General features: G+C 39.3%; 1 protein-coding gene across 2 annotated transcripts in view; it reads left to right on the top strand.

Annotated features, from left to right (window-relative positions):
- VSNL1 (visinin like 1) overlaps positions 1-22,171 on the top strand; it is an 86,936-nt gene that overhangs the window by 26,426 nt on the left and 38,339 nt on the right. For both annotated transcript variants that reach the window (XM_032104117.1, XM_032104118.1), the window contains exon 2: positions 13,425-13,591. In XM_032104117.1, coding sequence (XP_031960008.1) covers positions 13,430-13,591 — 162 coding nt within the window. In that variant the 5' untranslated portion in view covers positions 13,425-13,429. The remainder of the gene's footprint in view (positions 1-13,424; positions 13,592-22,171) is intronic.

Genomic DNA, 22,171 nt, shown 5'->3' with positions numbered 1-22,171 from the left:
CTATCAATATTAATGTCAGTGCATTCTTTTTTCCTTTCAATAACCTTGCTAGTAACTCTGTCATCTGTAAAATTACTTACATTTTTCCAGAAAGAAGGGTTTGTGAGGCTCATCTATATTATCTATGAGTGATTTCAAAATGTTGCTACCATTAATTAATGGGGAAAGACCAGGTAATGGTTATATGCATTATTGCTTTTTGATGCTGGGCTTGCCCATGTAATAGAGTCAGTCTGCACTAAAGAACTCATGTTCTCAGTCTGCATTAAAGTCATATTAAAAGTTTAATCAATTTTGTGCTTTATGACAGAAGTTGGATTGGCAGCTCTGGAAAGGGGATCTCCTAGAGGAGGAAGCACAGTTGTCAGTGAATACTCCTAAATTCAGTCCTGGTAGGACCAGTTCAGTTTCACACATTCCCAGCTTTGACCTTTTTGCTCCAATATCCATTAAGGATACCAGTCAAGGTTGAAAAATGAGTTCAGCTGTGATTTGAACCTCTTGTGCATTATTCTATGAAATAGCAGAGGGGACTTGGCAGTGCTGGGTTAATGGCTGGACTCAATGTTCTTAAAGATCTTTTCCAACCTGAATGATTCCGTGGTTCTGCAGTTGGACCTATGCACAGGCACAAAGAGCAGGTGAGTTGGCAGCTCTGTTTTGGGCACTGCTGACACAGCAGCTGGCTGCAGGTGCCCTCTTTGCTGGTTGCAAGTGTGCTTGCTTGAGTGGGCAGGGAGGCTCACAGCTTGTTGTGTCACACAGCAGGGCACAGCAGAGTCAGTGTTAAGCGACATCAGAGACACCTTATTTCCCTCCCAACTTTCAGGTGCTGCCTGCATAGCATAAGTGGGGATTAAGGGAAGGCAGGCATTTTTCATGGACTCAGAGGGACACCCTACAAATAGAAGCTTGATGAATTCATTTCAGTGAGGAAGGTTTCTCTGCAATGATTTTCTCTGCTATAGAAGCAGGGCACTGCGGCCTTCAACTGGTTTGTTAGGTTCACGTTGGTGGTGGGAGTCGGTCCCTTCTCCCAGGTAACAAGTGACAGGGTGAGAGGAAATGGCCTCAAGTTGCATTAGAAGTTTAGATTGGATATGAAGAAAAGTTTCTTCACTCAAAGGGCATCAGACATTGGAATAGGCTGTTCAGGGAAGTAGTGGTGTCACCATTCCTGTAGGTATTCTAAAGGCACAGGGATATGTCACTTGGGGATATGGTTTAGTGGTGAACACAGTGGTGCTGGGGTAACAGTTGGAATTGATCTTAGAGGTTTTTTCCAAGCTAAAGATTCTATGATTCTAAGTTAGCTGCTGAAAGTCTGGATGGTAAAATCTCATTTGGCTGATCCATCTGCTTAAGCAGAGGTGTCTAGTGCCACCTGAAAGGACCTAAGCTCTCTGAGACACCCACATGGGACACCCTGTGTCTCAGCAGCTGAGTCGACTGGAGTGGCTTAAGTCATACCAGTGGGTACTTATTAGGGCATCTCATCCTTGTTACCAACCTGCCTGTTTATAGAGCTAGATTGAAGAAACCAAAATATTATTTCAAATGAGCCATTCAACCGATCTAAGTAAATTTTTTACATTTATTCTAAACATAATATCAAAAGTGATGGAAAAACCTTTCATTTCATAGCAGTGCAAAGAATTTTTATTTGAAAGTTCTACCTTAGGAAGGCATTTTCAGGTTTTCTTCTGTCTTTCTTTCATAGTCAGTGGTACTTCTGATCGAATTTTAAGTACATTTTCCCTGTTCAAGCTGTGTACGTGATTCATCTGTTCACTCGTTTGTATGAGTAACATTTTTGATCAACCCTCAGTGTCCAACTCAAAGGTGTAAAGCCATTGATTTCATTCTGCAGAATTATGATTCATCTTCTCAGTAATATATTTCCTCTGCATTAAATCAGGCTCCATCTGAAGCAGTCACAAGGGACAGTTCTGACGATTCATTTATAATGAATTTGGGGCGAGCGTTGCGCCAATGGATCACTAGCCACAATGATACAAACACTTTATTTTGACTTTGAAAGGTTTTTAGTAAAATAAAAAGCTGTAATCTGCTTTCCTGCTAACCACTCCTGTTAACGTTGGCCATAAGAGAGACGTGGTTTTTAGTAAAGTAGTGTTTAGCCCATAGGTCAAAATGATCTGTTGAAATTAGCTCATGCACAATAGTCAGGGGTGTGCAAAAGCCAGCTAACACTGGAGTCTGGGGTGCTCCTTTTCATGCAGAAGTGGAGTGGAAACAAAGGTTTAAGGTGTGCCTGTATGTGTTAGCTTATATTTATTTCAGTTATCACAACACTATTTATAGACCATGTGCTGATATCACTGCTCAGAGTTTTACTCCATCCTTTGCGAGTCTCAGTTGTCATCACAGGACACAGGAGAATGAACTAGAAGAAGAAGAGACCCTCTCACTGCTGTGTGAGTTGAGAACAGAGAGAAAGCAGTCTGAGCACTGATCTTGGCTGCTGTTATTCCCAGTAGAGACTGGAGGAGGGCCACACCGTGCTCACCATACCTGCTTCTCCCTGAGAATCCAGAGCAGTGAGACAGGGCCTTGCACCCCTGGACATGGCTGCTAAAGGGACTCTGTTGGGTAAATAGGGAGCTGGACATTAGAGATGAGTTGGAGAAATTAATATAGCATTTAGATGGTCAGAGTGAAATTTGTTGCAAAAGAATATTGTATTTAATAATAATAAAAAATATTTTTCTTAGAGACCAGGACTTTACTTGGTTAAGAACTGTAATGAGGGAAAATCAGGAAATGACAAGGGCATAATGAAACAATCCTGAACAGTTTGGTCTCTGCAGTTCAGCTATTTAAAACCATTTTCGTTTGTGGGGGCCTGGAAAAGAGTGGGAAAGAGTTTTTCCACTGCTTTGATGGAAGTAAATAGCATTTTAGGAAGGACTGCATTTGGTACACCAGCATGTTGCACTTGTAATGACATTAATCACACCTGAGTAAGTGTTGTGATGCATAGGAATAACAATCAACTTTGGCAAATGTATGTTTTTCCTAGCGAGTTCAGGAACAATGTTAGGTTATCCACTGCCAATGGGCAAGGTGGGATTTTTCTTGCATCACTTTAAGCATTTAGAAATGCAGTTTCACATCTAAGGAAGTTTACAGGGCTGCCTCTACAAGTGGCAGAAAGAAGGAGATGCTTGCTGATTCATTTTGTCTTAAAATATGCATGCATATATTCATACTGCCTCTTTCAGACATCTCTCTCTGCACGGGGTGATTCACTGACATTTCTGACCATCTCCATTGACTGCAGAGGGACCAAAGAAAACTGACTTTTTAAAAAGCAAAGATTTGATTAATCTACCTTGGCAGAAGGCAGGGCAGTAATTGTTTAAGAGTTGTGATGAGGAATATGGATATAAATGTACTATTAAGTAAAGCCAATGACTTATGAGTTAGAAATGCGATCCTAAAAAGGCACCTGATGGATCCAAACTCAAATTAAAATGAGGCTGGAAGGTGAACAGTGAAAATACTTCTTGGTAAGCATGCTGGCTTAGGGAATTGGGCTTTGCACATATCAAACAGAGGAGTACAGTGACATTTCAAACTAACAATAAAAAAAGTGATAGCAAATAAGAAGACATCCTGTAATTCAAGGGGAGAGAAAGCACACATTAATTTTTTATAGCATTATGAAAGAATAAATGAATATTTATTTACAAACAAATGGAAACTAAGAAAAAGAAATTGCACATATATGTAAATGAAGTCAAGGCAACAGCTAAAGTCTAAAAAACCTTATCCCCAAGCGTGAACATTCAATAATCTTTATCTCAAAGAAAAGCAGCATTTTAGTTGACGCTAGAATTGACACTAGTCTCTACAAATTGACAAAAAAAGCCTGTATCTCAGGCAGAGGAAATGTTGATACAGTTTGGCATAACAAAACTAGATGGATGTTTGCAGTCTACACAAATGCTGTCCCATGGTTCCAGAACACTGGAACATGCTCAGGCAAGCTATAATGTTCAGGCATGCCTTGTCAGTCTTCCCCCCAGAAAGAGATATTTCCAGCAACTATCCCAGAAAAGGTGCAGTACTGAATATTGGATAGATCTCTGAAATACCTAAAATTGTATAAACCACTGTTTCGAAATCCAAGGCTCAGAAAGTGACCTTTGTATAATGCTGATGTGTAATTTGTTCCAGGGGCCACTTTGAAGTAGTAATGTCCAGGAGGTTACAGATTTCTCATCTCCTGAGGGAAAGCCTATTGGAAACCATATTCTAGAATAAAACCTCAGAGAAAGCAATCAAAAACTCTTATATTTCATATAAGGTACAAAACAAATTTGTCACAGCAATCAAGGCTCTGATGTTGGAGCATTCTAGATAATTAGGTGATTGCAATGGTGTTCATCATATGAATTATTAGAGAAAGGTAAATGTTTTGCAGGTATTTTAAGATCATTATTTACAAGGACAAAATTTACTGGACAACAGTCCAGTGAAGAAAATACTCATTCCACTGCTGAAAAACGAGTCTTCCTCCTCAAATCACACCTCCTTGTTACTTACTGATCACCACTGTCAATAGACACTGGACCAATAGCAAAATGAAACTATGGCAACAGATGTACTCACGTATGTGTCTGACATTCAGCATTAATAAACTGATTATTCTCATCAGAAATTAATCACTAAATTCTCTAGAACATATAAATCACAAAATTCTATTGAAATACTGGAAAATAAGTGGGCTTGGAAAAAAATAAACCACAAACAAGTTTGAGTTATGACATATCAAAGCAAAATAACGGAGATAAGGAGGAAGCAAAAATTTTCTCAAGGACAGCTGATCATTCAGAACCTAAGCTTTCTCCAGAAATATGGACACTCCTCCATGTGATCTAAAAGAGCCTGAGAGAAAGAACAAGCAAAGGAAGGATTTTGTCCCTGTCTTTCCAAGTCTAAAACTAGGTGGTAGAGCCTGGAAGCTCTTCTGAGCACTTGTGTCTTGTTGAACAACTCAAGTAAGTCTCAGCTTTACACTATGTCTTCTCATCTGTGTCTGCTTGCAAAGGAGTAAAGGCAGCTATGGCTTTTTGTAAGCAACTTCCCAATCCAAATGAGAAAAGGGGGCAGAAATAAGACCCTGCCATGTCGTTCAGAGCATGTGTCTCCAGGTTTGTTTCTACCAAAGCTGCTGGCTTCAGCACTGGGCTTTGAATAGAGCCCTAGTGTGACTCACAGGGCTGCATCAATGGTGGAGCTACTTGTGGGTCTGGTATTGCCCTTGATTTTCATGTCGAAAATGTAGAGAACACCCTTTTGCTTTATTCCAGACTTACCAGAAAACTAGCACATACTTTTAATGAAATAAACCCAATGTTAACTTTCTAGTCACCTAGAGAAAAAAACCCCTATATATCAGCCATTGTTATGTTAGAGCATCTTCCTGCAAAGGTTTTACCCTTTCAAATGTTTTTTTTATTGCTGGAATCTAATTGAATATCCATCTCATTTCAAATAAAATATAAAAATATATCTCCCTTCTTCTGCTTAAACGTCTTTTCTCCATTTATTATTCAATTTGGTTTGATAATTGCATTCCTTAATGCCATTACTCTCATTTTCCTCCATTTCTTTTACACAGAGAGATTACAGGCCTGAATCTGATATTTGGTAAAGCTAGTAAAGTAATCTGAAATCACTGGATTTATTCCAGTTTTTGTTGTAGTGCCACATAAATCAGAACCTAGCCTATTTTTTTCATCCATAGTTCGAGGTTTATGTTACCAGCAGTAAATCATGACTGCTTCTAATTTCAGTATGGTGTTACACAAATACAGAATCACAGAATGGGTCAGTTTGGAAGGGACCACAGTGGGTTACCTGGTCCTGCTCAAGCAGGGTCATCCCAGAGCACATGGCACAGGATTGTGTCCAGATGGTTCTTGAATATCTCCAGTGAGGGATACTCCACAGCCTCTGGGCAGTCTGTTCCAGTGCTTGGTCACCTGTACAATAAAGAAGTTCTCCTCATACACACATATATGTAAATCCTTATTTTTTGGTCATGGCTGGTTAAAAACCTAGAATAGACCCCTAAGTTTTGTGTGAAGGAGGAAGCATATTAGCTTAGGGTCAGTTTTGTTTCTGGGTAAAGGGAACAACATGGTCCTGAGGTCACTGATGGGCAATATAATAATATGAAACTATATTAACTCTACCTATACCTGATGATCAATTTTCTCCCACAATTACTACTGAAAAGATGCCTGCGTTCATGAATCTCAGAACTGTGGAGGTTGGCAGGGACCTCTGAAGACTGTGTAGTGCTCAGCCCTGCTTAGCAGGGTCAGCTAGAGCAGGGCTGCAGTGCTTGGCATTGCCCAGCCCCGTTTGGCTGTCACTGTTTTGGGTACCTTCAGCCCCTGGTACCTCTGCCAGTGTCTGGCATGCTGCTCTTTGCCTGGCCTTTCTGTCCTGACAGCAGACACCTGGAGGTGGATTGCTTTCATCTTCCACTCCTACAGGTTGTTGTTGCAGCCCTTCTTTCTTGTGGGCAAAGTGCAGGTGTGGAGCTGCTCTGTGTGTGGATGCAGGGGTTCTGAGAAAGGAGTCAGAAGATGGGACTGAGCTGAGTGAGGGAGTTCTTGTCCTGCAGGAGTTTGGAGATCTGCAGATGCCATGACATCATGAAGTAAAGGCCACTGAGGAGGATCAAGTTGGCTGGCCTACAGGAGAGATAATGAAGGGAGAAAGTCCCTTCTAAGCTGACTGACCCTTTTTTCAGAAGGTTTAATCATAGTGTAGGACTTACATCTTGTCAGAATCTTAAGAGCTGGTATCATGCCACAGTGCCAGAACCTCCTCTAAATATCTTCATCTTTTGCATGTATTGGGAGAAAAAAAGGCTTTCCCGAGTAGTTCTACTATGCAAGGTATAGGACAGGTCTCAGCACCATCCCTGTTTCATTGCAAGCTGACTTAAAAATTGTGTTGACAACTGATGTGAAGAAGTGCTTCACTAATTGACTAAGGAAAATATAATTGTATAACAATTTGGGGTGGAAGGGAACTTAAAGGTCATCCAGTCCCAGGCCCCTGCCATGGTCAAGGAACCTTCCCTAGAACAGGTTGCCCACAGCCCCATCAAACCTGGCTTTGAACGCTTTCAGGGACGGGATGTCCACAACTTCTCTGAACAACCTGTTCCAGTGCCCCACCACCATTACTGTAAAAAATGTCTTCCTTATATCCAGGGTAAATCTACCTTCTTTGAATTGAAAACCATTGCCCCTTGTCATGTCATTACAGCCCCTGGTAAAGAGTCCCTCACCATGGGGATGGGAAAATTCCTCTTATTTTCCACACATATAGTTCCTTGGATACTTATTTCCATGGGGCTTTGGGTATGAGGCTGTTGTTTGTTTTGTGCATGAAAGACAGACTTTAGCTCTAAATAACTTCTTCTGTGAAATGATAAATGTATTTGAAGGAAAGAGGCATCTGTGTGGCTTGATAGCCTTTCTATCTATCCTTCATGCTGACATTAGTAGAGAAAAGGCAGTATCTGAAATAGCCTGAAGAGAAAGTAACAATGCTGGGAGTTGTTAGGAGTTATAGTTATCAGCACAAGGCTGGAAATTTGATAAACAGCCTGCTTAAAAATCATGTGAAAATTATTCTGCTATTATAGATTATAGACATAGGTCTCTGCTTTCCCCAGCATTAATTGTTTGGGGTTTTGTTACCTCTATATACATGTGTATGTTGGAGTCTAAACACTGATGTGCCGTTTATAGATTTGCATGGTGTCAAAGATTGCAAAGACGCCCACCACGCTTGCTTGCTCAACGCCTGGATTTCACATGTCATCCCCAGGAGTCAGCACGTTCCTGTGGGAGATTGTGGGCTGGAAGTGGGCAGAGGGGTGGGGATGAACCACAGTTTTCCTTCCAGCCTAATGAATGCCTGCCAGCACAGCTGAGCTGGCAAAGTGAATGTTGTCATTTGCTTCTGGCATAGTCCACACGAGTCATTCCCACTTCCCAAAGCCAGGGAAGACCAAGAAAAACATGTACCATAATAAAAGGTAATTCATTTCATAATAAAGGGAATTCATTTAATGCCCAGACTTCATAAGGCTGCAGAGGTATTGGTTGACTACCAGCTACTTCAGCTCCTGCAGAAATCCTGGGACAGGGAGCCTGTGAACATGGGCAGGTATCAAAGCAGCCAGAGTGCATGGGAATAAGCTGGGGTAGCCCAAATCACTTTGGTGCTTGTGCCCGGTGAATCTTTCTGCACTTCTGGAATAAGTGAGGGGAGGGAGGTGGCTTCAGTCACCAGTACCTCTTCTCCAAATGTTCCCTTGGAGGAGCACTTTTTCTCTCAGCTACACATGGGGGAATTTAGTGGAATTAGGCAGCTACTGTGGATATCAAAAATAGGTGGTGTGACTGCCCCATTTCCCCATGCTTCACAGAATGACAGAATCACCAAGACTGGAGGGGGCCTCCAAAGATGTTCAAGTCCAAGTCCCTTCTCAAGCATGGTCAACTACAGATGATTGCTCAGAGCTGTGTCCAGTTGGGTTTTAAATATCTTCAAGTACAGAGACTCCACAACCTTTCTAGGTAACGTTTCAGTGTTAGATCATCTGCACAGTAAAGAAGTGTTCTCTTACATCAAGACAGAATTTCCTGAATTTGCATTTGTGCCCATTGCCTCTTGTCTCTCTGGGCATCTCTGAGAGGAATCTGGCTCTACCATCTTTGCTCCCCTCGTTGAGTATTTAGACCCACATCGATAAGACCCATGAGGCTTCTCTTCTCCAGGCTGAACAGCCCAGCCCTCTCAGACTTCCTTTGTATGACCTTTGTGGCCCTTTGCTGGACTCCAGTAGGTCCATGTCTGTCTGGCACGGGAGGCCCAGCACTGGGCACAGTGATATGGGGACGGGTGAGAGAGAGGTGTCTCAGCAATGCTGAGCAGAGGGGAAGGGTCACCTCCCTCAATCTGCTGGCAACACTTTTCCTAATGCAACTTGGAAAGAGAATGGGTTTATGTAACTGGGGAAAGTAAGCAAAACAACACAGAGCTGTGTTTTAGGGATGTTGTTGAGCATTGTTGGTGCAGTCTTCTCAGTGGAATTTGGGTCCCTTTTCAGCCCAAATAGGAGATCTTTGGCAGCACTCAGTATACTCTTCCTTAGGAGCAGCCAGAGTTCCATTTGTTTGCACTTGGTCCCATTGAACACTGAGCACATGCCAAGGAGGCTGAAGGGGAATGAGAGGAGGGGAAAGAAGAAGGCTGGGAATGGAGCTGTGTAAGCAACAGTTTGGGGACTCTTTTGAAATCATTAAACAGCAAACAAGATTCAGTAAGTCATGTTTTGCTATTGAAATCAAACTTTTTTTTCTTAGGTCTTTAAATTTTGTTTTGTAAAACTGTGTTTATACTGGCAGTTTACTACTGGCAAGCCAATTTGGAGAGGCAGACCTGATAAACCTGTATGGGAATTGCTGTGAAATATTCTAGGGAAAAAACCTTGCCATTGGCCAGGAGGTTTGGATGATGATCGAGTAGAGAGTGGAGAGCTTTTGAAACAGGACAAACCTGTGGAACACATGATAGCATTGCAGGAAATATATGAAACAAACAATACCAAGTCTTAAAACGAGGAGCTGTCTGGCGTGGGCCTCCTGAGGTCCAGCAGGGCAAAGAGCAGTCAGATCCATCCTCATATTGCCCCTGCCTGCTGCTGGCATATCCTGGACTCCTTCAGGTTGGGGATTGGCTGTTTAATAAAATTCCATCTTTTAAATCTGACTTTCCTATGGACCTGTAAAAGCAGCAATTAAGGTGTTAATTAGTGAAGTATTGGAATAGCCCTAATAAGTATTTCTGAAAAGCAATTTTCTCTGGATAGCTGAGGCCTTTTCAGGCGTTTCAGAAAAGGAATGTGTTTTTAAACTCAGCCTTCATTGCTCTTGCTACTAGTTGCACAACAATAGAGTTTTAGTGCTTTTCTTGATCTCTAATTTGGATTGTGTTGCCCTTGCTAGTGTTAATAAGCATTCTCCTGCCAGAGCAACTCACTGGGAACAGATACCTTATTGATGCTATGTGGCACCCATATACCTGGTTCCTTGGATCATGAATCTCTCCCCCACAATGGTTTGGAATTGAAGCCTGTTGCCTTTTTTTTTTCCTTTCATTATTTTTTTGCCAGAAAACATAACCAAATATGAATAGCAGTGCTTGGATTGTCACATTGCATGATTGGAAATATGGCAGTTGGCAAATTTATAGTTGAAAATGATAAAATTTACTAAACAAAAAAATGCTTGCAAAGTGATCTTTCCTCCTCTTGAAACTTAGTGATTGTGCATCTGTTCTCTCCTGTCTTTTCCTAAGGCATATTTGTAGATTTTCACAAGGAAAAAGCATGCTTGGGAAACTGTGATTGTAAGTTAATTAAAATAGTTTTCATTTTAGAAAACAAAATGTGTTGTCAATAGCATACTCATTGCTAATGAGTGATTGTACTTTTTCAACAATAATAAGAGAGTCAATGAAGCTCTAGAAGATGTTAGGATATGATTAACTAGATAATCTATGTATTTAAGTTTTTATTCCCAAATATGATGGATCTCCCAGAGCCAGAAGTGTGAGTTTATATTTGATAAATATATGAGACTCTTGAGCTTTCTTGCAGATTGTAATTCAATTCCATAAGAAAAGAGCTTTAAAACATGAAGAAAGAATGAGTGCTTCTAATTCCAGGAAAGAAAGCATTGTGACCAGCTTGGTCAGTCTGCTCACTCTGTCCCAAACAGAACCCAGCAGATTATGGATCATGCTGTGCTGGAGCAGCAAATAAGAGTACAGAACCCAGCAGTCACAAATTATACCTTTCTCAAATTCTGGTTTGGTTCTGTGGAAAAAATAGTTTCTGAGAGTGTTTATCAAAATGTCAGCTGTGGTTTCCTTTACTAGAGGTTATTCTGTGGTGAGGTACATCAGAAACGGATGAAAAGTGTTTGGCACGTACTGGACAACCTGTGGCAGACAAGCAACTGCCCAAAATTAGGGATCTGGACCACAGAGGCAAAAAGGTGGTGACTTGTTTCTCTGATTCTGATGACGGGTTATGTGTGGATATGTGTGTCTTTATTCATGTATTCTTACACACATGCAGACCCACTCCATGCTCTGTAGATGTGCTACAGTGGATTATGTTCACATTACTGAAAACAACATAGGCAACTTTGGCAGATAGGGCAGAGATTCACAGTTCTGTACCACCTCTCTGTAGAGGCAGGTCCAAGGGCTGTAAAGCTAACATGGATAAAGATTAAAAAGCTGCTATAACAGAAAAATGCTCAGTCAAAATCACCTGATTTTTGCATATTGAGAATGCTTTTTTTTAATCTGTAAATGTTGTTATGGAGATAGGAATACAGGTGAAGAGTCAAGTAAAAGCATATTTGGCTAAATTAGGAGAGAAAAAATATACCTTTTGAATCTACCTAGGATAGTTACTATAACTGCTGAGTATCTTTAGGGTTTTCTGGGTCCTAAGCAAAGCACCTTATTACTGCAAAAGGTAACAGAATGTAAATAAAAAAGAAAAAAGGGGAAGTAAACATGCCCCATAAAGAATAAAATAAATTTTAAAAAGCATTGTTTCTTGTAAAAGCTGAGTTGGAGCTAACTGCATTCGTATACTTTAGTCTCCATGGGATTTAAATTCAGATTATGCCAAACTGGATCAGTGTCATACGTGAAAAGATGGGGACTTCAGGGATAAGGCTGGGGTAGCTGTTCAGAATACCATAAATCACAAACTCATCATTGAGTCAAAGCAGCAGATTTATGGACATTTGCGTGCACAGTTTCACCTGTGGCAATTAACTGGAAGATTAAACTCTCACGTATTTGTGCTAAGTTTTCCAAAATGTGTGGATGGGAGCTTGGCAGAGCCTCCAAGTAAGTTTAGAGCATGGAGTAAGTTTAGATCAGGGAGGACCATGGCCAAGAGGGAGGGGAGCCATGAGGTGTTTTAGGAACAGACCTGCTGCTGCTGGCAGTACAGCACCAGCGAACGTGTTGGCCACACACAGAGACCAAGAAGAATTTTTAACTTGCACCTGCTCAAGGAATGTTCCCATAAAGGAAATTATATAAATATATTGATTTATTGGAACAGAACAAAGTATGTCCTTCTGAGGAGAAAGAAACTTCTGCTTTGAAATAGGGGAAGATGCCAAAAGCAATAAATTAAAAGGAGGAATGGGTGGTGATATGGACTAGAAATCAATGCATTCAGTGTGGTGCAATCATTAGACACAGATGCTATACTGGAGATAAAAATAAAAATGCAAAACTAGGCTCAGGAAAGAAATTATTCATCGCTTTGCAGTTCTCTACAGGACAGTTAAGTGCTGTCTGTCATCTGATTAAAAAGTAACTGAAAGACATCTGTCATGAAAGAAACTGTAGCAAAATGGGAAAAAGTTAAAGATTAGGTTTTCTCTAAAGTTCTCTCAAAGGATGTCTTTGGTCAAATGTCAAAGAACCTGAAAGTATCTCAAAGGGCCAACATGAGTAGTACTGAAATTACTATTTATCTATACATGCACGCAAATTTTGTGTTTCTGTCTGGTTTATATTTAATACGTTTAAGTGTATACCAAATGTATATAACAAATGCAGTGAATATCTTCAGAGCTAACAGTGATGAAATGTAAGCAGTGATGAAATGTAAACCATCTAATGTTTATCAGCTGTGAATTAAATATATAAATATGCATCTATTTATACATATGTCTGTGTATACATGCATATGTACAAATATATAAGAATTAAATTTATTTTTCCAGTTTGGTTTCATCATTTTTTGTGATCAAGTTTGTGGACTCTTGCATTGCTTCCTCCCAGTGGAATACCTAGCGCTGTATGTTACCAGCCTGTCTGTCCACAGCCTTGGACATGTGAGGAGTAGCTGCTAATGTGGCTGTCATATCAGAAGATATTTTCAAGATGAAGATAAGGAAGAATTCTGTGGACATCCCTGAATCTGTGAATTTTTTTTGTTACATTCAAATAAAATAAAAGTAATCTTTTTCAATCTTACTGTAAAGAAAAGCTGTAAAGTGCCTAATTTTAAGGCAAATGAGTAGTCTGTCTCCAGGCCTTAAGATTCCTAAATGAAAGAAGAATCTTGCCTTTTTGACTATTTTCAGCCTCCAATATTCAAGCATAACTTAGGTGCATGTTCACCAGCGAATCTGTGAAGTTGTGTTTGACTGAAAGCAGCAGTGAATACAAAACAAGTGTTAAGTTCCAGTTACATGGCTAATTCCAGTTTAAAATGTTCACATGTGGCTAATTGTATTCATTTATTTCTTCTTAAGGCAAAATGGGGAAACAAAATAGTAAGCTGGCCCCTGAGGTGATGGAGGATCTGGTGAAGAGCACGGAGTTCAATGAACACGAGCTAAAACAGTGGTACAAAGGATTTCTAAAGGACTGTCCAAGTGGTAGACTGAACCTTGAGGAGTTTCAGCAGCTCTACGTAAAAGTAAGTTGTTTACATTTACTAAGTTATTTGTTAACTTAAAAGTAAGTTATTTGGCTGTAGAAAAAGTTATGAAGTAATATAAAGCAAATATATGGTCCAGAGCTGCTGGTCATTTAGACAAAGGAATAACTTTGCTGGGAGAAGCAATGGTGAAGATGAGGAGATGAGTGGGAAGTGTTACCCTCATCACACCAGTGATTCATGTAACTATAGTGACCAGAACCAAAAGTTTAGAAAAAAAGATGTGATTTATTCACAAGAAATATAATATATTCTCTGCACTCTGAAATTCATGGACCTCGTTCACCTTCAAAGGATGGCCATGGTCCTGTTCAATAAACCATGATTGCTGGACACAATTACAAAAGTGGTGAAGTTTCATGATAGTATGACCTGCAGATAAATTATGCACTGTGCACAAAGGATTTCTTCCATAAATTGTAGGTATTGCCTTTATTTTTTTCCCTGCTGTCACTTCATTCCGGTTTTATTGGGAAAGTAGGCTGATCAGTTTATTTTCTTCTTATTTTTCATTACTTTACCAAGTTCAATGCAGTCTTTTCCTTACATTTATTATGTATCTATTCTGTAACAAGAAGGACATGGGGTAGCATAAAAAGTGTATTCATGTGACAAAGATAATTATATTTTAATTCAAAATTGAGTGTCTGCCTAAAGGTCAGAGACTTCAAAGTAATGTTAATTAGGAGAAATATTGAATGGCAATGATGAGCTGTAGGATCAGAACAGCTTGTAAATACAATGTGAGGTTGAATAAAAATAAAGCAGCCTTTCAAATGTAAGTAATTAATATTGAGCACAATGACAATTTTTGCAGATGAGTGGGACTGTCATTTCCCTCATGTATGCTACTGTTCTTTCCTAAATTTCTTCAGCCTTGAACCAGATCACTTTGCAAATTATTACCTAGACCCTTTTTCTTTCTAATGAACAATTCTAGCAAAAACGTCTAACTGAGCTTACATAAATAAGTTTCTGTCTTCATATTTTAATATTTATTGCTGAAGATGTTGCCTAGCAATCATTCTCTTAAGAAACAAATGAGTTTGTAATGAATTATATTTTCAGATGAAAGAATTTGTAGAGCCTCAGGTATTGTGGTTGTTATTGACTGATAATTTATAAGTCCCATTTTAAACGGTACTCACTGCGCATTTGGCAAGAGCAGACATCCTGTCATTTCTCATACATGTTTCTGGGAAAAGTAAAAGGTCTTTACAAAATTTGTAATAAAGTATGTCAACTCTTCAGAAATCATTGTTTCTTTTTGGAAAATCAGAGTAAAGGTTTTTTTGTTTGCTTATTTTTTGGGGGTTTTTTGTTTGGTTTTTTTTGGTTGATTGGTTTCTTTGTGGTTTTTTTTGTTTGGTTTTTTATTTGGGGTGTTTTTTCTGGGTTGTGGTTTTTTGTTTGTTTGGTTTGGGGTTTGTTTGTTTGTTTGTTTGTTGTTGGGGTTTTTTAATGAATTTTTGTGCTGTGAGAAAAAACATCTTCTGAAAACACGCCAGAACTGCCAGGACTTCCTTCCTTCAAAGGGATGTTTGAAGCGTTCATAGATATTTTACAAGATACTTTACTCATGAAGACATATCAGAGAGTAAATTCAGTATCATGTTTGCAGAGATGGTAGTGCAAAAAATAACATGAAGAGTGCAAGCAGTATTTTGCTCTTGAAATTTGAAGACAGCTTTGTAATCTTACTGAGCTGCAGTATCCGGCTTTTAGCTTTACAGCCTCGTGTATCTTTAGATACGGACATCGAAAATGATTCTGTCCCTTGCTTTGGTAGTTGTGGGGTTTCATTTTTGCGCTGTAATGGCACCACCATATATTTAGTCCCGTTTATTGTCATCCTATATTTAATGTTTATACAGGGCAAAATACTTATTTTGCAGAGGAGAAATATGATTAGCTGTTGTAAATCCAGAGCTTTACTTCTCTCTGTGTCACAGAAATGCTTGTAAAATAATGTCTCTGAGGAGCTCATAGTCTGAGTGTTGGCCTGGTGGCGGCTTCTCTTGTTTAGGACATTCTGTCTGCCCCAGCTGCTGGCTGCAGATAAACCCCCAGATGTGAATTTGATGTTTCCAGGATGAGCCACCAGCAGGAGACCTAAATCATTATGATTACATTTATAGCATTTCAGTTCCCTTAAAGTATATTCAGGGTGAAAATACATGAAGCATGTGTTGATTCATAATTCCTCTGCATGAACTTATTTGGAATGATGACATTTATCTGTTGTTCTGAACTGGATTTTATTGAAGAAGATTTCCATAGATCAATATATTTTGAAAAAAAATACAAGACTTTCCTTCATTTCCAATTTACATTGACCTAAGATGACACTGTTTCTTTGTTCATGAGAGCTGTGTGGTGCATTTTCGTGTGTGTTGATAAAAAGGTGTTGGTCACCTAACTTAGAGGCAAAGAAAACTTTTCTTTTTACTTGCACCCAGTAGAAAATATCCTCAGCTTAAAGATCCAAAACATCTTATATTAGCAAGACTTTGAGGTGAATTTCCTGGTTATCTCCACTTCTCTTCCATCAGAATTGCAGAGTGGGGTGCACAATCTTAGGGCATAGAAACTGTTTGGGTTTTTTTTAATGAAACGTAACTAGATATGTCCTGGGATCACACCTAATGTGTTACTGTATCTAATGCCTGCTAAAAAGCTTGAGTTGGTCTGAAATGGAACCTCCAGAACATATGTGATGTGGATGTCAGGTCCTCAACATGAACCCTTCCAACTCTACATATTTGCATCAATTGTGCTGTGCTGTTTACTGATGTAGATGAAGACTGTATTGACTAAAGGGGGAGTTACTCTAGTTTGGCTTGGAAACATTTGCTATTGAAATTTCCATTATGAATATTAATCATCCAGTGCTTAAAATAAATAGCAGTTACACAAATGGACTTTACAGAAAAATTATTTGCAACACTTTTAGTGGAAGTGTCTATAAAAATATTTAGTCAAGAACACCCCTTTTAAATAAGCATCTAATAGGCAGAAATATACTTTATACTATTGCATATTTAATGATTTCTGCAATATTATAGGTTCATTAAAAATACTGGTCCATTTTTGGGTAGATAGATTCTTCTTGGGATACAAAATATGTGGCAAACTGTTAGGGCTTATGTTTCCCTCCATGGTGCTGAATGAAGTGAATGCTTCAGCAGTTTTTGGAGTAGTTTATTGAAGAGTTGGTTATATACTGCAAGCCCAGAGCCACAAAGAGACCTAAGTACTGAAACACTGAGTTAGCTGTCCTGACAGTCTGCACAGAGCATGGGAGGGGGACAAATCTGTGGATAACCTTCTGAGGAAGCTAAAACTCAAGCCAACATTTTGTAAACAAATGTGCAAAACCACAAGGTATTGCTCAGCATAGCAGCTGGTGCTAAATTCTAAGTTTCTCTGGGGTATATGCATCTATTTTCATATGAGAGTTGCATCTTTCCACTGCAGAAAACTATGTAGAACAGTAGAAAAGGCAAAATCAACTGACTGGAGTCCTTTAACTTTCTCTCTTAAGCGACAAAAATAATGTAATTGTCTTACCTTTATCACAGAAGTTTAAGTACTCCTTAAGCCGTAGAAAACGGAATCAATTAGAGGAAGAGCATTGCCAGCAGGTCGAGGGAGGTGACTGTACCCCTCTTCTCAGCCCTGGTAAGGTGCATCTGGAGAGCTGTGTCCATTTCTGGGCTCCTCAGGACAAGAGAGAGCTGGAGCTCCTGAAGAGGGTCCAGCAGAGGGTGACAAAGATGATGAAGGGACTGAAGCATCTCTGTTATGAGGAAAGGCTGAGGGAGCTGGGCCTGTTCAGCTTTGAGAAGAAATAACTGAGAGGGGACCTCATCAATGTCTATCAGTATCTGAGGGGATGTGTCATGAGGTTGGACCAGGCTCTGCTTCCTGGTACCCAGAAACAGGACAAGAGGCAGAAACTGATGCACAGGAAGTTCCACCTGAATATGAGGAAGAAATTCCTTACTGTGCAGTGACCACACACTGGAACAGATTTCCCAGAGAGGCTGGGGAGTCTCCCTCACCGGAGATATTCCAGAACTCTCTGGATGCAGTTCTGTGCCATGTGCTCTGGGGTGACCCTGCTTGAGTGGAGAGGTTGGACCAGATGACCTACTGGTGTCTTCCAACTTTACCCATTCTGTGAATTATCATGTCTCTGTTTGAATCTGCACTGCCTGCCCTCTCATTTATCTACCTGTGATGAGATATGACCTTCTGGGCTGCTGGAAATATCCCAATTAACCTCTTTTTCTGTAGGAAATAGCATCAGACAAGCTGGAACCTAGAATTTCCTTCTTCAAAGAGAATATCCTAACTGTTAAGCTTAATCCTTACTGGCTGTCTTAATTTTCCTTTTTTCTCTCCTAAAAAGTCCTTAATTCTTTTATCTTGCGTAAAGCTACATTAGCATTGTGGGCAGAGAGCTAAGGAATTAATATACAAAACTGTCATTAAAATAAAATATACCAATAAAAAACTCGTGAGTGTTCCTATCATTCTTCAGGTTTTCTTGCAGTCTAGAGGGCCAAACACATTTTCCTTCAGATCTTTTGAATTCCCTGGGTTTAGATGAATATTCCCTAGAGTGTGTAAGCGTGCATAATCAGTGCTAATATTCACAGGAATTATGCATGTTTATTAAGTGGAAAATAGGCTTCTATATTGTGATACTTCTTGGAACTGGGTCACTGAACATGAGAAGCATATCTCTGCATTAATAGAAACAAGCACCAATGGTCCTTTAACTGGAAGGGTACGGTTAGGAGTGATCGTGATATAATGCTAACATTAAATGAAGTAACTTACTTTGTGAATTTATTGCACCTATATTATTTAGCTATGTTTTGGTGTCTTATAGACAACTTTTAAATGAAGAAAAAAAATAATAAAAAAAATAATGCTATTTCATTAATTAGAATCAAATGTTTTGTCATATTTTTTGCTTCTATCTCACATTTCCGGCCTTGAAGGGAATTGATTTCTAGTCCTTCATTTTAATATGTGTAGAACAAAAGAATCTCAAAAATGTATTGAAATTTAAGTGGGTGTGTTTGCAGCCTCTTTCAAGACAGATTAGCATCTTTCTGAAGATGGCACAGAGCTCCTCAAAATATCAGGTTAGAGCTGGATTTCAGGCTTTCAGTGGCTGTAAAAAAGTAGGATTCCAGAATGGCACAGCTGTGTTTACAGATGTCCCAAACACAGATGCTGCTGTACTGGCAGAAACTGATGTTTCCTGGGATCATTTCTTAACTTGGTGGAGCTGTGCTGGTTTTGTGAGTATGCTTTGGCCACTTAAGCTCTCCCTATAAAAGGAATATTTCTAAGGTATGTTATACCAGTGTTAGGTATATGATGCCAAATATAATGAATATGTTTAGCATATTATACCAATCCTGTGTTACTGTGGAACTACAGTGTGTCTTGAAATAATGTATAAATATGATATATAATTATAAAAAATACTTATCTACCCACACAATGACTTTAGCCTTGTTTCTACCTTCCAGATCACATCTGGTATGCCAGCAGTATTTCTGGACAGTATGACAGGATATTTTCTGGATGTATGACCTGAATTTAACTGCAAAGAAAACATCATATGTATTTATTTATAAAAATGACTCTAAAATTTTTTAAAGTTGGTTAATATTACTGCTGTGTTTCTGAATCTTTCAAACTGATACAGAATAATAAAACTAATACTGTTATTTTAGAAATGTTTGATGCAAACAAATAGAGCAACAAATAGCACTGGTCTGGGGACATCACAATGTGGCTCTGTAAGTGCATATCTAGATAGGGAAATAGGGGCTGGACAGGAATGACAGTAATGTTACTGGCCTCAGTAGAAGTTTTGCTTGTGGGGATTGTAAAACAGTTGATGAGGTAGAGATTCTTAATGTATTCCTTAAGCACTTCATACAAATCTGCACATCTGATACAATTACTGTAAATCATTAGAAAGAAATTCTCTTTTTCATGAGAAGTTCAATGAAGTTCCTATGAAAAGAAAATTAATATAGCAGAATCTAAACAGCAGTGTGCTGAAAAGCAACTGTGCTTGTGGTCCAGCACTATCACTGGGGTGTGCTTTTCAGGATGAGCAATGTGCTTGGTGCTCCAAAGCTGTATTAAAACTGGGCTCTGATAACTTTAAAACCAAAAGAGATTGTAATTGCTTTTCAAACAGAACTTGGCTAAAAAAAAAAGGGCATGGTCTCGTTGCCTGGATGTTTTCCATACAAAACTGCTTTTGGCATTATTCATTTTCTTCTCCTTATAGATATGAATAAGCAGGTGCTGTGCCAAAATGCAGGTCTACTCCTAAACCACATAAAAGGCTTATTATATATTTCAAACAGAAGCTGAGATTGTGCTCCATGAATTTTAAAACAAAGGGCCAGAATGCTTCTCACTTTTAAAACCAAAATCAAACAAACCCCCAAGGCAGTGTTAACTTTGAAGCTGACTGAGCAATTCAGGGAAGGGGAGGATACTGGTAATGTTCCTTTCTGCTGCATTTCTGTCTCTGTGCTTATCCCAGGAAAAATAATGTCTGGACTTAATATCATTTTGTGGAACAGATTTTAAAATCTGTCTTTAGTAAACAGAGCTTTAAAGATCAGCAACCATATTGAAAAACAAAATAGAGTAAATAAACACGGATTCTCATTTAAGCTGCAAAGCAAATTGAAAACAGTAATTTCCAGAAGAGAACCAGCATGCTGGGTAGCAAACAGTTCTGAAAATATGGCTGTAAATCACAACACTGGATACTAGGAGCCTTTAACAATGTGGAATGGAGTCAGTTTAGATTGAAACACTAATCTCAGTGAAGCTAATGGGAATTTTCATTCCTGATCCTTACTTAAGCTCTTAGGACTGTACTGAGCTCCCAAAATTGTTTATCGTTGTGACACCCGAGTGCAGTGAAGTCTGGTGCAAGCTCCATTAACCATTAGTATCCAGTCCTACAAGCTGGATCTGGAGTCTGGAGAGCTCCTCTCATCACGTGCGAAGAATGTGCACACTGGGACCTCTCATTTAAAGGCAACAGTGGTTTAAAAACTAAGTCTGGGGTGGGGGGAAGGGATGAAAGTAAGGGTCCTGAAGCTGGTCAAAAAAGTTTCAAAAGCAAAGAAGGACAAGTCCTTTTCTACTCGCAGTATTATGGCTAGTGGCTAATTTTAAAGGCTAAAATACTTTTTCTTTTTTTTTTTTTTTGCTTCTGTTGCAGAGCATATAATGGCCCATATCCTCCAGACAATCTCCTCTGGAGACTGTAAATCTGGAAAATGAGGAAATCAGACAAATTTAAGAGATGAAATCTAAACAGCTACATCTTAATTGCTCCAAATAGTAGCTTGTGTAGTATCCTGGCTAGTGGAAAGAATCTTCCTAATGCTTGAACAAATCAGTAACATATGCTGACACTGTGTCTGGAAGAGGCAGGAATCATGGTCACATGAATCCAAAAAGCAGTCCAACTGTCTAATGGCATCTCCAGGGCTTACAGAGTTAGCAGATGTGTGGGAATGCAAAGGTTTAGTCCAAACCTCTGATTATTACCAAGTATTGAATCTAACTGTAACTCTGTGGCTATATGTGGTTCTTAGAGGCACTCAAAACTGCCTTGCAATGCATTGAAGAGAGTACATCCAGACAGGACAGGATGATCCAGCCTGGAATGCTTAAAAATATCACCATGTACATGCATGCCCTAGTTTCCACCATAGTCTGATAAAAGAATGCAGGCTGGGTAAGGTTTCCAACAATAACATGCAAATTACTTTCACTTTATCTTTTGTTTTGAAGGAAGATCACCAGTTTCCAAAACTGTCATGCATTTTTATAAGAGACCTTGTTCCTTTACAGCTCACCTTTGATCTATGTTGTACTCCTCCGAGAAATCAAAACAATGAATTTGGGATACTGTGATTATTTCTGAAGCAAAACACTGAATTTATTAATAAGGTTATCTGAAGGGTAGTAAAGGAGTGCTGCAGCTTGGATGGAGAGAGCCACTGCTAACACAAAGAACGAAAGTGCTCCAAGAAAAAAAACTGAACTGTCAGCACCAAGTCCCATAGCTGTTATCGTGTTCAGACCTACTATTTGTTGTAACAATGCTTATTTTACCACTGTTACATAGTCCTCACAGCAGCTATCAAGACTGATCAGAGGTTCGCAACCTCTATACAATCCATTGCAAAAGTCAAGTGTTTCAGACATTTTTCATCCTGAAACTTCTGCTTCCTACCTCCCTTCATCCCGTCTCAGTGCTTTCCTTCTCATTACAAGGAAGAGTATTCACAAAATCAGTGAAAAATCCTTGAGGATGTGCAGGAGAGAGAGAGAATATTGACTGTCTTCTTTCAGAGATCTTCCCTTCTCTTGCAATCAAATAAGATCATCATGAATGGAGCACATAAAATCTCTATATTATGTATGAACAGTTGAAGTGCAAAAAGGTTAAACTTTTTGCTTGATGTTTTTTGCAAAGTCAGGGTTGAA

The sequence above is a fragment of the Corvus moneduloides genome, chromosome 3, assembly GCF_009650955.1.
Source record: "Corvus moneduloides isolate bCorMon1 chromosome 3, bCorMon1.pri, whole genome shotgun sequence".
Lineage (NCBI taxonomy): Eukaryota > Metazoa > Chordata > Aves > Passeriformes > Corvidae > Corvus > Corvus moneduloides.
Note: the sequence above shows the minus strand (reverse complement) of the source record. Positions and strands in the feature narration are given on the sequence as shown.